This window comes from Somniosus microcephalus, chromosome 7, assembly GCF_052327205.1.
Source record: "Somniosus microcephalus isolate GS21.2 chromosome 7, FLI_Smic_1.0, whole genome shotgun sequence".
In the NCBI taxonomy this organism is placed as follows: domain Eukaryota; kingdom Metazoa; phylum Chordata; class Chondrichthyes; order Squaliformes; family Somniosidae; genus Somniosus; species Somniosus microcephalus.
This window is the reverse complement of record NC_140993.1, coordinates 232,426,160-232,441,253: the sequence shown is the minus strand read 5'-3', so window position 1 is coordinate 232,441,253 and position 15,094 is coordinate 232,426,160. Positions and strand designations below refer to the sequence as shown.

Below are 15,094 nucleotides of genomic sequence, written 5' to 3'. Positions count from 1 at the left end.
CTGATTTTTAAATGAGCATACTCTGGCATTTAAACCCAGAGTGGAGAATTTGCCTGGATCAATTTAATTGATTTGCTTTATAATCTTGAAAATTTCAATTAGATCACTACAAAGTCTCTTCTTTTTCAAAAGAAAACATGTCCATCTTTCTTGACCTTTCCATAGAACTTAAATTCCCGATATCCTGAATCAGATATGATGCGCTCACTGTTTCTTTTCAAGGCCAATAATATACCTCATATGATCAGGTGACCAAAACTGCACACAGTATTTTCAGATGGGATTATTCAGCACCAGTAAACCTCAAAAGATTTATACACAATCTCGCTGTTAATACCTAATTTAGTATCTCATTTTCCTTTGTTTTTAAACTGGAGCTAAATATTCACCCGACAATTTATAGATCAATCCACTCTCTCAGTACTGCAATGCTGTGTCAGCCTTGTTTTAGGGCTCAAGTCCTGGTGTAGAGCTTGAATCTACAGCCATCTACCAACTGAGCCAAGCTGTCACTTGGATCTGGATTGCGGAGCAAAGTGGATGGGCTGAACAACCTTCTTACTTTTCTAATGTTCACTCAAAGGGCAGGATTTTCATTGGGCCGTGGAGTCGGGATTGGAGGCATATGGGGGGTTAAAATCTCGAAATCAGGGGTCCCGACCCCATCCCGCACTCAAACCCACCTCCATGCCAGTTTCAAAGGAGGCGGGTACCCGCCCCGCACTGGGACCCGCCTACCCGAGGCGGGAAGGGATTAGTGCCAATTAACTGCCTGTTAACAGGTAGTTAACAGACAGTTTTTAGCCTAATCCCTATTTTTAAGGTTGAAGTGTGGGATTCCCGACGGCTCCAAACCACGCCAAGTTAGAGGAGTCGGCCGTCGGGTGTCGGGTTGAGGGACTTGGAGGGGTCGAGATATCGGTGTTCAGGTGAGTGAGGTGTGCATGAGTGCAAAGGTAAGTGTGTTTGGTGTGTCTATTTAAAGAAGTTTAAATGACCTTTTCTTACCTTTTCAGCCTTCCTTCCTTTAGGTTCCAGGAGTCCCTCATCTCACCGGCACAGAAAGCAGAATGGCTGCGAACTGTCAAAAGTGACAGCCTTCAGCTTACTGTGCAGGAGAGATTTTTAACTGAGTCTGTGGAGAAGGACTCAGGTTAGAAGTAAGACTGTCAGTGTTTGACAGCTTCAAAGAGCTTTCAAACACTGATATTTCATCTGTCAAAACCTCTTGACAGATGAAATTTCAGTCTGTGACATCACTTGTTGCCGGGTGGCCCTTAATTGGCCTGCTGAGCCCGCTGGGCGGGCTCAACAAGGTCAATCAAGTTAAAATCGCATGGATTGGCCGCATCTCATTGGAGGCGGGACTACAACCCCGAAAGTTGTAGTCCCGCCTCCAACCCGACTCCCGAATGAAAATCCTGCCCAAACACTAAAAACTTTTTCATTCCTACAAGCTCATAAATCAATGGAGATTGATGCAAGACTGTGAAACTTTCTGTAATGAATTCCCTTTTCCCTTCAAGGAATTTGGACACCCTTTCCATCACTTTCTTTCCGTCATTGTAGGAAATTACATTGATAAAAAATTGCCGCATTCTTTAAATACTAGAAAATGCTGCTCTTTAATGTTCAAAAAGAAAAAAAGGATAGGATTTACCTCAATGGAGAACATGGTTCATTAACAAAAGCAAACAATGCAAACTTAGCAAGGGATGAAGCTCAATCTTAGACACCTCTCCTCTAAACAGGGAAGATAAAAGAAAGAAAACGGAGTGCTGGAAACATGAGAAAAGAACATATTGGAAATACACAGCACATCATGCCACATCCATCAAGAGAAAAGAGAGATTTTTTTCAGGTGTAGACCCTTCATAAGAAGTGATGGAAGGATCTTTAAATGATAACCTAGATTTTCTCTTCCCAGGTCCTGCATTTTCCAGTATTTTCTGTTTTTACTTCTTTAAACAAGTCCAGTTAAAGATATGTTTGAATTTTTCAGAATGTTGTTTTGTAAATAATTGTAAAAAGGAATTTAGTGATTAAGCGAATTAAAGTGCAGTACACTCTAAATAAACGTAACTTCTAAAAAAATGTGCAAGTGCACAAATAGACATTGAACATTAACAGAATATACCAACATTGAGTTAAATTTGTTGTCTACTGAAAAGGAGCAAATCTCCAGGATACAGAAGAGGTCATAGGTAGTATGATCCCCAAGCAACATTTCATTTACCTTGAAGATACCGCATCACCATCTTGGCCATCCCCTCTGGGACGCTGAACAGTTCGCCCAATCACAGATGGTCTAGGACTGGTACTTCTGGGAGATGGATTTTGAGAAATATGTGTCCCCCGTGTTTCCTGGGAATAAGCCAGGGAAGAGTTCTGGGAAACTAAATCTAAAGGGTCAAACAAAAGAGAGACAAACAAAAATGATTTTTTTTAAATCAATTATAATGCATTAAACGGTAATTTTGTGCAGGGGTTACATGTTTACACTAGTATAAATGCAAGTACTTGTTTTTTTTGTTGTTTTAAGTTGTTTACACCATGGGTTAATTAAGAACAACCAGCATGTATTTGTAAAAGGCGAGTACTTTCTGTATTCTCCCTCCGAGTCTATTTGCAACCCTGCAGACCCCCAGCTTAACAAGTCATTACTCCTAACCCTTCCGATACAGGATTAGCTTTGTGCTTGCTTGCACTACCTGTAGACCTGGATGGTCCCCTTCAAGACCCAAATCTCTCTAACATCTCCCTTGCCCAAGCTATGCTCCATTATCTAGCTGCAAGTCCAAGAATTCTTTTTCCAAGAATTGGCAAAAATCATCCAGAGAGATCAGGCAAATTCAAGTGTCCCTCAAGTACGCTCTAGATCTTTTCGAGGTCCCAATGCTACAATAATCAGTCAGATTTAATATAGTTAGAGATTAAAGTTAAAGGTAGGTTGTGTTATTAGTGAGGTTGAACTATAGACCTCTTAACAGTGAGAGAAAAATAAAAGATAAAAAATAAAAAATAAAATAAAAAATATGATTATTTGTTCTAGGAGATTTTAACTACCCAGTCATTGGTTGGGATAGGGAGGGAATATATGGAGAAAGGGGAATAGAATTCCTAAACTGTGTGCAGGACTCCTTTCTCAATAATACATCTGTATGCCTACAAGGAGACAGGCATTGCTAGATCTAGTTATGAGCAATGAAATAGGTCAGGTAGGTGAATTAAATGTGGGCGAGAGCCTCGAGAAGTGACGATAATATGATTATATTTAGTTTCAAATTGAAAAGAAAAAAAGTTAGTACAAAAACAAGAACACAGATTGGAATAGGGCAAATTTTAGAACCATGAGGATGAGGTAGCGGAGGTGAACATACGAAAATAGAGCATACGAACATACAAAAAAGATGGACAAATAAAGAACAGCTGGTTCATCGCTTCTGTCCCAGGTAAGATGGAAAGAGAAATGGGCACACAGGACTGTGGATCAGCAATAGAAAAAGGAGTTTCCAAAGTTGCAGAAAAAACATATACCATTAGAAAAGGCAACTAATTCAAGTTTAAGAACAAGTCAGAAACAAAAGACAATTGAAGAATGAATTGGTTAAAAATGTCAAAAATGGGAAGCCCGATCCCAACCCGCCTCCACTCGCTCACTTCCAGTTTTAACAAAAGGTGAGTTGGGGGGGGGGCAGGTGACTAATCTGCTCCCTGGAGGCGGGTCCCTAATTTAAATATTTTAATGAGGCTGCGTGCCTCAGATTTTAGCTCTATTTCAGATTTAACACCTGCGGGTCAGATTTCCCCGGCTTCAGTATACTTGGCAGCTGAAGGGAGGCAAGAACAGCGGGATCCAACAGTTATGTGCTTTTCCAGCACGGCTTGTGGGCCAGGAGCAGCAGGAGTGCTTCCCCTGGCCCCCCAAAGCTAACCTGCTAACCTCCCTACAATCAGACCCCCATGATGGCCCCCCCACCATCGTGATCGGACCACCACTATCGCACCCCAGCCCCCACCACCCAATCCACCCTCCAGTCCTCTCCACTCCAGTCCTCTCCACCCGTCTGGTGCAGCAGGCCTTCCCACCCGTCAGCCAGACTCTCAATATGGCTGTCTGCGGCCAGGAAATGGAGTCCAAAAATTTAAATCAGGTCCTACCGTTAAATTTGGCCAGATCTCCGGACAACCCATATTCCGGGTTTCCCAGTCGCGACATCTCCTTCCCACTCCCTCCCTGCCTCCCCGTAAATATTAGGGCCAATAATTAGGTCAACTTACCTTGTTTTGCAGAGAAGAAGCTGGGATCTCTGTGGAAGTTCAGTCTACTTTGTAAATAGCTACACAGTTGGGTCAAGCAACCTACAGCTTGCATCGCTAAATATTGTGTTCCATCTCTCCCAAATACTAACTTTGTCAACAAGAGAAGGTTCTAAAAGGGAAAGAATAGAAAGAAAGACTTGCATTTATATCGCGCTTTTTACGACCACCGGACGTCCCAAAGTGCTTTACAGTCAATGAAGTACTTTTGAAGCGTAGTCACTGTTGTAACGTAGGAAACGCGGCAGTCAAACTCCCAAAAACAGCAATGTGATAATGACCAGATAATCAACATCACTAAAAACAAATTGAGGGATAAATATTGGCCAGGACACCAGGGATAACTCCCCTGCTCTTCTTCGAAATAGTGCCATGGGATCTTTTACGCCCACCTGAGAGCAGACGGGGCCTCGGTTTAACGTCTCATCGAAATATTAACGAAATTGCTAGCGTCTAGAATTAAGGACAGGGTGACTGACAAACCTGATTGAATTTTTTGAAGAGGTAACAAAAGTAGTGGACAGGGGAATGTCTATGAATGTTATTTATATGGACTTCCAGAAGGCACTTGATAATGTCCCACATAAGAGACTGTTATCTACGGAATTGAGAGCAAATTATTGACCTGGTTAGGAAATTGGCTGTGCGGCAGGAGACAGAGAGTAAAGATAATGGGTTGGTACTCAAATTGGCAGGATGTGATTGTGGTGTCCCACAGGGATTTGTGTTGGGGCCTCAACTATTCACAATATTTATTAACTATTTAGACGATGGCATAGAAAGGCATATATCCAAATTTGCCGATGACACAAAGATAGACGGCATTGTAGACAGTGTAGATGAAAGCATAAAATTACAAAGGGATATTGATAGATTGTGAATGGGCAAAACTGTGGCAAACGGATTTCAATGTAAGCAAATGTGAGGTCACCCACTTTTCTAAATGGTAAAAAGCTAAAAACAGTGGATGTCCAAAGAGACTTGGGGGTCCAGGTACATAGATCTTTAAAATGTCATGAACAGGTACAGAAAATAATCAAAAAGGCTAATGGAATGCTCACCTTTATGTCTAGAGGACTAGAATACAAGGGGGTAGAAGTTATGCTGCAGCTATACAAAGCCCTGGTTAGACCACACCTGGAGTACGGTGAGCAGTTCTGGGCACCACACCTTAGGAAGGAGATATTGGCCTTGGAGGGAGTGCAGCGTAGCTTTACCAGAATGGTACCCGGACTTCAGGAGTTAAGTTGCGAGGAGAGATTACACAAATTAGGGTTGTTATCCCTAGAATTTAGAAGGTTAAGGGGTGATCTGATCTAAGTTTTCAAGATGTTAAGGTGAAAAAATAGGGTTGTAAGAGAGAAACTATTTCTGCTGGTTAGGGATTCTAGGACTAGGGGGCATAGTCTAAAAATTAGAGCCAGACCTTTCAGGAGTGAAATTAGGAAACACTTCTACACACAAAGGGTGATTGAAGTTTGGAACTCTCTTCTGCAAACGGCAATTGATGCTAGATCAATTGTTAATTTTAAATCCAAGATTGATAGCTTTTTGTTAAACAAAGGTATTAAGGGATATGGGGCAAAGGTGGGTGTACGGAGTTAGGTCGCACATCAGCCATGATCTCATCGAATGGTGGAGCAGGTTCGAGAGGCTGACTGGCCTACTCCTGTTCCTATGTCCCTATTCAAAAGCCGGCACCTCCGTCAGTGCAGCATTCCCTTAGTACTATACTGGAGTATCAGCCTAGATTTTTGTCTTTAAGTATCTGGAGTGGGGCTTGAACGCACAACCTTCTGACTCAGAGGCAAGGGTGCTACCCACTGAGCTACGGATGACACACAAGAGTTAAAATTCTAGTGATTATGGTTAATTGAAATGCAAGGAACTCCCCCAATTGATCAGCAAATTTAATTGGCAAGTAGCTGCGCCAAGCAGACCAGGATGGTCCCAAGTTCGATTCCCCGCCTGTGCTGACTTAGTCAATTACAGCCAGGGTGGCAGCAGAGGTGCTACATTGGCTTTAGTGCCTTGGGTTAGGCAAGGAAAGGCTTACTCATGAGTAATCAGCATGCCAATAGGTAGGAGACTGCAACCGAGCCAGTGAGTGAAGCATCGTTACTTAATGCATTTCATTCAGGTTAGTCAAATAAGACTTGTTGTGTATTTTGAATGTTGTATTTGAATTGTCCCACATAGCTCACCGTAGTTGTGATGTGCAATGCACTATGGGAAATAGAGTGCATTGAGTGGAGAAGATTCTCTGGAAAGTGATGGCTATTAACTGAACTCTGTCTCCTGCATACTCTTTTAATCGTTATACAAGCAAGGTTATTAAACTCTTGAGATTTAACAAGACTGACAACGAGCTAGTTTCCAAGTATGATCCAACCTCAAAGTTAAAGAGCACCTGAAATTATTGATGTCTGGCCAGACTTCTTACCTATCCCAGCTTTTCCTGAATTCTGTCCTAAATTCCACACTGAAGCTTAATTTAGCCATGTTATCTAACTCGTGTACATTATGACAAATCTATTCCAATTTTTTTTTTTACTCTAAGAGCTACTGATGAGTTTTGGTAAATACAATTTAGATTCATGATAGATTTATATTGCTAACCATCATATGTCTCCCTCTTCTTTTGCCCTGCTACAGATCTGTCTTGCTCAAGCAATGTGCAGAATACCAGAAAAGGGAACAGTTCATGATAATCATGAAAAACAATGCATATTTTAAGTTGTCTTTGAACAAAATTTGACAGTTTGTCTCCACAGATATAAAATGACACTATACCCTTATGTTAGCATACCAAGTGAGAGAGTTTAATACAATAGCAAAATACTGCGGATGCTGGAAATCTGAAATAACAACAGAAAATGCTGGAAAAACTCAGCAGGCCAGGCAGCATCTGTGGAGAGAGAAACAGGGTTAACGTTTCAGGTCTGGGACCTTTCATCAGAACTGGAAAAGGCTAGAGATGCAACAGATTTTAAGCAGACTATAACCCCTGCCCCCATTTTTCAGGCTGTTTATGATTTTGCCACCCCCATTTGCAACATTTGACCTCTCCTGCCTCCTACCCTAGCACAGAATATTCCTCCCTCCCCTCCCCCTTTCCCTGCCACTGCACCTGCTTAAAATCTGTTTCTCTCTCCACAGATGCTGCCTGGCCTGCTGAGCGCTTCCAGCATTTTCTGTTGACAGTCTAATACTTAGCTTTTGCTTGTTGAATTAACCACAAGCTTTTCTGAGGTGCTTCAAGATTTATTTTAAACCAAAATCCTGTAGACAAAGACATTTAACATCTGGTTCTTCTAAGCATAATTAGCTTTAAATTTCAGAGAACGCAGTAGCAGTTTTCATTCCCTATGAAATGCAATTATCGGCAGAGCACATCTTTTTAAACAGAGAGATCTTATTTCTAATCACCATCGAGCTGTATCTTCTCTGCTACATTAATCATGATTTTTTTTAAATTTGTTCTCAGGATGTGAGTGGTGCCAGGAAGCTCACATTTATTGTTTCCCCCTAAATTTCCTTAAAAAGTGAAGGTAATGCGAATAGGCTGCCTTCTTGCTTTATAGCAATTGTTTTCATCTACTTCAGAGGACCATCAGAGTCAACCATGTAGTGTGGGACTAGAGTTGCATGGAGGCCAGGTAGGGATGACACGTTCCATTCCCTGAAGGACATCAGTGAACCAATGGGTTTTTATGACAATCCGGCAGCTTTCACGGTAATTTTTTCTGGTCCCAGTCCAAATTTATTGAATTCAATTTCACAACTTGTCATGGTATAATGTGAACATATGAGCTCTGGATTGCTAGTCCAATACCAATACACAAACATGCCTGATTATTAATCACATTTCATTTAATAAGGTCAGAATATGGCTTCGGTTTCTCTATCATTATATAACCTAGCTCTGAAATTGGAAAGATTTTATACTCACAGGATGGGTCCCAGACATGATCAACATATAACCTACAACAATGAATAGTGTATTTCTTACCTGGACGATCTTTGGGCGCTGAAGGAAGATCTCAGCTGGAAAATCCTGCATGATAACATCTTGCAGAAGCTCACAGGTATTGCGAACTAAGGTGCGATTGCTGCTTTTCAGAGAGCTAGTCAAAAAATTTAACTTTTAGAGGCAAAACATTTTCACCTTTATCCCATAACATATACTGTATTCTGGGTTTGGGCGGATAGTTTTACAAATGTATACACAGCAGGAGCCGTGTTGTGTAGAAGCTCAAATCCATTTTTGCAGATACCTGCGGAACTTGGCTGAGCGGCACACTTGTTTATCCACAGGTGGAATGTCTCTATTCTGGTTTATAGAAGGCCAAATATGTAAACACAATGGCCTAGAAATTCAGTGGGCTGCGCCACCCATTAGCGCCTTAAGAGGACGCTAAGTGGGTCGGAAGCCACTGGCCACGCCTCCCGCTAAATTTAGCGGGGCGCTAGCCGTTAGCGCTGCGCCGCTACCGATGACGTCATCAGTGTGCGCAGCGCCCCGATCGCGATATTTAGTTGCGCCCCCTGCTTTAACGCCGGACGCTATTGGTGACCGATTCAGGGGGCCTACCTGCGGCGGTGGAGGCGCTAATTAAAGGAGGTGCGGGGCGGCCATTTTTTTTGCTGGCCGCCTGCCAGCGCCTCTCCGCGCTGCCGTCCCCGGCCTCCTGAGCACCCCCCCCCGCGGAGTGCCGACTGCATTCCAAGAGCCCGGCACTTCTGCTCGGTGCCGGGCTCTTTTGCCGGCACTCGCGATCCTCGATCGCGCTGCACAAGGCCCCTCCCCTTTAAGAAGGGGAGGAAGGCCTGCAGTACCGCAGCGCGCCGTGCCGCAGTGTGTGGCATGTTGCGCAGCGATCTTCAGCTGCAGCGCCCCAAGAGGGATGCGGGGCGCCTCCAGTAGCGCCGCGCTTCCCTCTGGGGCGCGCAAAGTGAATTTCCGGCGGGCGGCCGCGACTACTTCCGGGGCGCTACTTTTAGCGCCCTGGCAAGGCTGGCGCCCCAAACGGGGCACTACGGAATTTCCAGGCCATTCTGTTTCAATTCATGTCTATGATCCCACAATGAGAAGAATTTAAGATTTTAATTTGTATATAACCAGAACTGACCACATGAATAGCGCCTGATCTCAATCAGGTGTTTGTGACGGTGTGTGGAGGAGAAGAATCCTCAGAACAAAGTTTAGGTCCTTCCCTATACTGAGGAAGAGAAGAAACACACACAAACTGTAGGTAGGTTATGTGAGCACACTTCTGCAGATCTTTTTTGGATACAGAATGATTTACTCTCATTCCTGCAAACAGAAGCCTCTTTATCCTTTTGGTCAGGAAACTCTGTCCATCACAGAGCCTCAACACAACAAGAGACAATGCACTTCATTAAACGGGATATAGTACAAGGACAACTTCTCAGCTATGGTACAATATTAAGAGTGTTGTCACCATATTGGGAAGTTTTGGCCAAGGCTAAGTAACTAACAGCCGGAATAACTGCTCTGAAAACTTTGCATAAAGTCTGCTACATTTATCACTGAGGCATGTCCATATTGTTTTTCTTTAATTTTCCCTTTTTCCAATTCCTTGCCTCCTTAATTGTTATTCAGTTTCAGTGGGATTTACAAACAACTTATGTCAGCCAGGGAAAGCAATACCACAGATTTCACCACAACAGAGTGGTTCAAAGCAGATCATGGTGGTCAGGATCAGGATTAAATAACCTAGTAATTCGGAATTCTTAGTTTTTAATGTGAAGATAATGCAAAACAACAATGCATTATTTCAATCACACCATTCAGGATTACCAATGTGCTTAAAAAGGATTAATTGTAGTGAACGGGCACAGAAAGCCTTGAATGATGCACATGATCACTCGGTACCAAAGTCCACCCCCCTCAATACGCCAGAGGCAGAGTAAATTGGTTAAAGTGCATCATTTTAATGGTTCACACACTAAAACACACAAATGCACACACAAACATGCATTGGCCATTTTCTTACCAGGACATCAAAACACAGCTTTTTAAAAAGGTTAGACTAAGAGAGTTTTATTTTTCAATGTTACTCGTGTCATCATTCAAACTTACTAAGACCCACCTCTCATTTGATAAAAGAACATGTCTGTCTGTCATAGTCAGCGTCAACCAGGGGAAGGTGGAATACTTCAGACATTTCACTGCATCATTAACTAAAAACAGAAAACAAAATCCTTGGAACTGGAGTGTAAAATAACCATATGTGTTTATCTACAATTAATGTTAACAGCATATTGAATGCCTTGTGCACTGTTTAAGAGGGAGGTTAACTGCGCCCCCCCCCCCCAAAAAAAGGCAAACCTGAAATAAAGATGGACACATTTTAAAACTTTTTTTCAATTTTGTAAAGTTTCTTAAAAATTTTAATTTTTACTAAAATGGACAAACTTTCACACTGCACAATATTAAAATTAGTTTTCCAGGCCCTTAACATTTGTTTAGCAGTAATGCTGTCAAAACCTCAGTTACACCTAATCCTTTGGGTCGAACTTTGAATGGGGAATGTAACAGCGTACTTACTGCAGAAAAGCCGAAGTTTTAATCAGTTTCAATGATTTGGCAGATTGCACAGACTGCCGGCTCTGTGGGAGGCACAGCACAGCCTGTTTGGGAGCTGTCAATGACAGGTCACAATTTCAGGATTGCCACATGCATGTGCCAAATCCCGAAGTTACGGTCAGTTTCAAAGGCAGAATGACAGCCAACGCTGCCAGTTCACCGGCATCATCCTGACTGCAAATTCTGGGCCTCCAGGTGCAATTTTTCCAATACCATATTAGTGCCAATACACTAAAAGGGCTCTTGACAACAGTGCAATGAAAACATTTATTTATTTTTCACTTCTCTCGAGACAGTGCGAACAATTCTGTGTCGCAGTAACGAACAGGTGTCACTTCTTCACCTAAACTGATGACGCAGATGCGGGAAACGCAACAAAGAAAAGGAATTGCCGATCTGTTCAGAGAGCAGTTTTATACAATACACATAGGGCGTATATTACATGACTGACAAATATCTATAAAACATCTTAAAATGGGGCTGTGTTTGTGCAATGGACCTCTGCTAATACCCTGACTTAAAAAAGTTCTACATTGTAATGACAGGAAACTCAGTCCCCATTTGCAAGACTGTGTGCTGAACTCTGACTTTTCAGCACTCAGCCGCTGTGTGTCTGGTCTGTTCAACCCTGACAGACTCGACATCTGGGAAAGCCGCATGGCAGTGGGGTCCTGATCTGCTGTCAAACAACATGTTTTCCGACCCGACCCGCCACCGAACGCGCCCGCTGACACCCCCTTTAGTGTTTTTAGTGAAGAAGGTGGAAGCAGATGTTAATGCTGGAATCTCAATCTTCAAGACTCAATCTTCTAAAGGAAACCATATCTAAAAATATACAAGCACTGAATATAAGATTCTGGATAACTCACCAATTGCTTTCTGAGGCAGCATTTCGCTTGGTTTGACTTGACTGTAGTTGCTTCTTTGAAAGTAACCAACCACTGTTTCTTCCTCCTCGAATGGAACAGGTGGCATAGCTGTAGAAATGTTTGTTTTAGAAGTTGGATTTTTTTTTTTACACCCAATACCAGCTTGGTGTTACAGGTAGGTACCACAAAATTTCAAATCAGAACCTTACATCTAAACTACTAAGACTTCCAAATCACTGAATTATCATCCAATAGCTTTTTTCTGGGGAAATAATTTGTGCAAGACAGACTGATCAATTTTATTTTGGAAACACTTCCCATAAGGTCCATTTATCACAACATGAGAAGGTAGATTTTTACTTAATGCATCAAAAGTCGGTCAGCAAATGATTCTCCTGTGAAGGTAAAATGCATTTCCTTCCCTTTCCTACCAGCTTACCATTGCAATTCTTGATGCCAGAGCTGCCATCAGGAAAATGTGATAAAATATATCGGTGGATGTAAACACCTGGGTGGATGTCACCCAACATCACGTCCCACTGCTTGGCATTACAACTGAGACTTTATCAAAATTGGGGACATTTGTATTTAATGAGAACTCACACTATGAGCAGAATGATACTAGAGTAGGTTGTCATCATTAATGACAGGCCTCTCTAACATTCACTAACTCTTCAAGCATTCCACACAAGATCTTTATGCCACTTCTAGGTGGACAGCTTCAAATGACTAGATGCAAAAGTGAGTCATCCAAGCTCCAGCCTCCCAGTATCTGGCAGCGTACAATCTCATCAAATGTGTATCCTTGTCATGTTTTGGGATTTTTTTTGACCATTTTTCCACAGAAAGGAGGCAGGCAGTAAAGCAGCAAGGGAGGCACCAAATAAATTTAGGGTTTCACTGTCCAGAGAGGCCAGGATAGTACAGCAGGGAGTTGGAGGATGGGCATCTGGGCAAAAACACCCAGGGGCTCAGAGAAAGACAGACAAACGGAGAGCTCAACCACCCCGCCCACCTAACAGGCTAAATTTTAAAACGCACCATATCCTGGGATAGTGTGTTCCCCTGTGTGACTGAACATAAGGGGGGGATTTTAACAGTAAAGAGCGAGTGGGTTTGGGAATGGGTGGGTGGTTAAGTGCGCTAAATTTGACAGCGTGTCGAGAAGCCGACTTCAACCCGCCGGCTTCCGCATTTCACTCGACGCGTTCGGCTGCGAGCAAGAAACCCCCTCGGGAGAAGTGGGTTACCAATTTAAACCTATTTAAAAATAAAAACAGAAAATGCTGGAGATACTCAGGGCAGGTTAGGCAGCATCTGTGGAGAGAGAAACAGAGCTAACGTTTCAGGTCAATGATCTTTTGTCTGACGCATCTCGCACATGACGTGACTATCCAGTTCAGATCATAAGGAAGCATCATTGTTACAGCCCTGGCTTATGTTATCACATAAACAGATACTGGACAATGTGAATCTACTTCTGATATTGAGGAGCAAGGGATCCACTTATGGTCCACTGAACCCAAGAAGGCTGGCCTGAATTTGTAAAAATCGTGTTTCGCAGCTACAACTTTTTTAAAATGAAAGTTGATGACTGGAACGGGACATAAGCTCATGTGGAAATTCGACTCGATATGAAATCTCTATTCCAGCTTCTATTTTCCACCTTTCATTGTGGCGGTTTGCGCACTCTACGCCAAGGTTTTATTATTGTTCTCAACAGTCACTAAGGCTTACTTTCATTGTACAAGTGCACTATCCCTTATCCAACACCCTTGGGGCCAGATGTGTTTCGGGTTTCGGAATTTTTCGGATTTCAGAACGGATAATGCATGTTACAAATGATTCCTGTAGACGTCGTGCGCGCGTGTAGCACAGAAGAGAGCAGCTAATGGCCCCTTTATCAGCTCCTTCCCGCTCCCCGGGGTTCAGTGTCCATGTGAATCTGAAACCGCACTGCACTTCGTGGGGCGTGAGTCAGGTGCAACGGTACGGACAGATTCTGAAGTGAGGCAGAGTGAGACACCCTGTGGAGCGAGGGGCGGAGAGAGGGGTGCAGGGGGGAGAGAGCGTTGCAAGGGGCGGGGGGAGAGTGTGGTGCGAGGGGAGGGGAGAACGGTGCGAGGGAGAAGAAAGCGGTGCGGCCAGGGATGGCAATGTGAGTGGGAGAGTGAGCGGTGCGAGGTGTGCACTGGGGGTGGGGGCAAGAGGCAGCCGTCGGGTTTACCCTACAACTACACCACTAGTGATGGATGCAAACCTGGCTAGGTAACCAGATTACTATAAAAAAAGTTAACAGCAATGTTTCCTCAAGGTTGCACACGGCCACGCAGTAATCTGCAAACTCCCGTGCAAGCTGCTCAAGCTTTTACACTGGAAATACCGAGAGACGCTCCACGAAAAAACTTTCGGTTTTCAGAGCTTTTCGAATTTTGGAATTGCGGATAAGGGATAGTCGACCTGTAATTGTTTTTTTTAAAAAAACATTCTTTATATACCCAGAGGAAATCACACTTGAAGCATATTCGGAGTCCCTCAGTGTCGTCACCAATATGCTTTAAGTGCCTGGTGACTACATTATTATAAGGACTTTGCATTTATAAATGTTACATCAAATTTTGAACTATGTAACAAACTAATAGAATGCACTCTCCTAGTATTAGACACCATGGGCCAGATTTTCAGTGTGCCGTGAGGCGGGCTTTTAGGCGTGCAGGGGGGGGCAAAAATCCCGAATTCGGGGGTCCCGACACCATCCCGCCCAAAACCTGCCTCCACGCAAGTTTCAGAGGAGGCAGGTACCCGCCCTGCACTGGGACCCGCCGACCCGAGGCGGGAAGGGATTAGTGCCAATTAACTGCCTGTTAACAGATAGTTAACAGGCAGTTTTTAGCCTAATCCCTATTTTGAAGATTGTCGTGTGGGATTCCCGACGGCTCCAAACCACGCCAGGTTAGAGCAGGCGGACCGTCAGGTTGAAGGACTTGGAGGGGTCGCGATGTCGGTGTTCAGGTGAGTGATGGGTGCATGAGTGCAAAGGTAAGTGTGTTTGGTGTGTCTAAAGTGTGTAAAGAAGTTTAAATTACCTGTACTTACCTTTACAGCCTTTCTTCCTCTATGCTTCGGGAGTCCATCACTCAGCCGGCACTGAAAGCCGAATGGCTGCGATCTGTCAAAAGTGACAACCTTCAGCTTTCAGTGCCGGTGTGAGTTCTAACCTGAGTCCTTCTACGCAGACTCAGTTAGAAGTCAGACTGTCAGTTTGACAGCTTCAAACAGCTGTGAAACAGTG

At 43.4% G+C, this 15,094-nt stretch overlaps 1 protein-coding gene across 1 annotated transcript in view; it reads right to left on the bottom strand.

Annotated features, from left to right (window-relative positions):
* rttn (rotatin) overlaps positions 1 to 15,094 on the bottom strand; it is a 283,502-nt gene that overhangs the window by 248,599 nt on the left and 19,809 nt on the right. The window contains exons 4-8 of the mRNA XM_085993987.1: positions 11,803 to 11,910; positions 10,437 to 10,527; positions 8,333 to 8,447; positions 4,282 to 4,432; positions 2,237 to 2,402 (exon numbers count right to left, since the gene is read on the bottom strand). Of these exons, the coding sequence (XP_085850113.1) occupies positions 2,237 to 2,402; positions 4,282 to 4,432; positions 8,333 to 8,447; positions 10,437 to 10,527; positions 11,803 to 11,910 (631 nt within the window). The remainder of the gene's footprint in view (positions 1 to 2,236; positions 2,403 to 4,281; positions 4,433 to 8,332; positions 8,448 to 10,436; positions 10,528 to 11,802; positions 11,911 to 15,094) is intronic.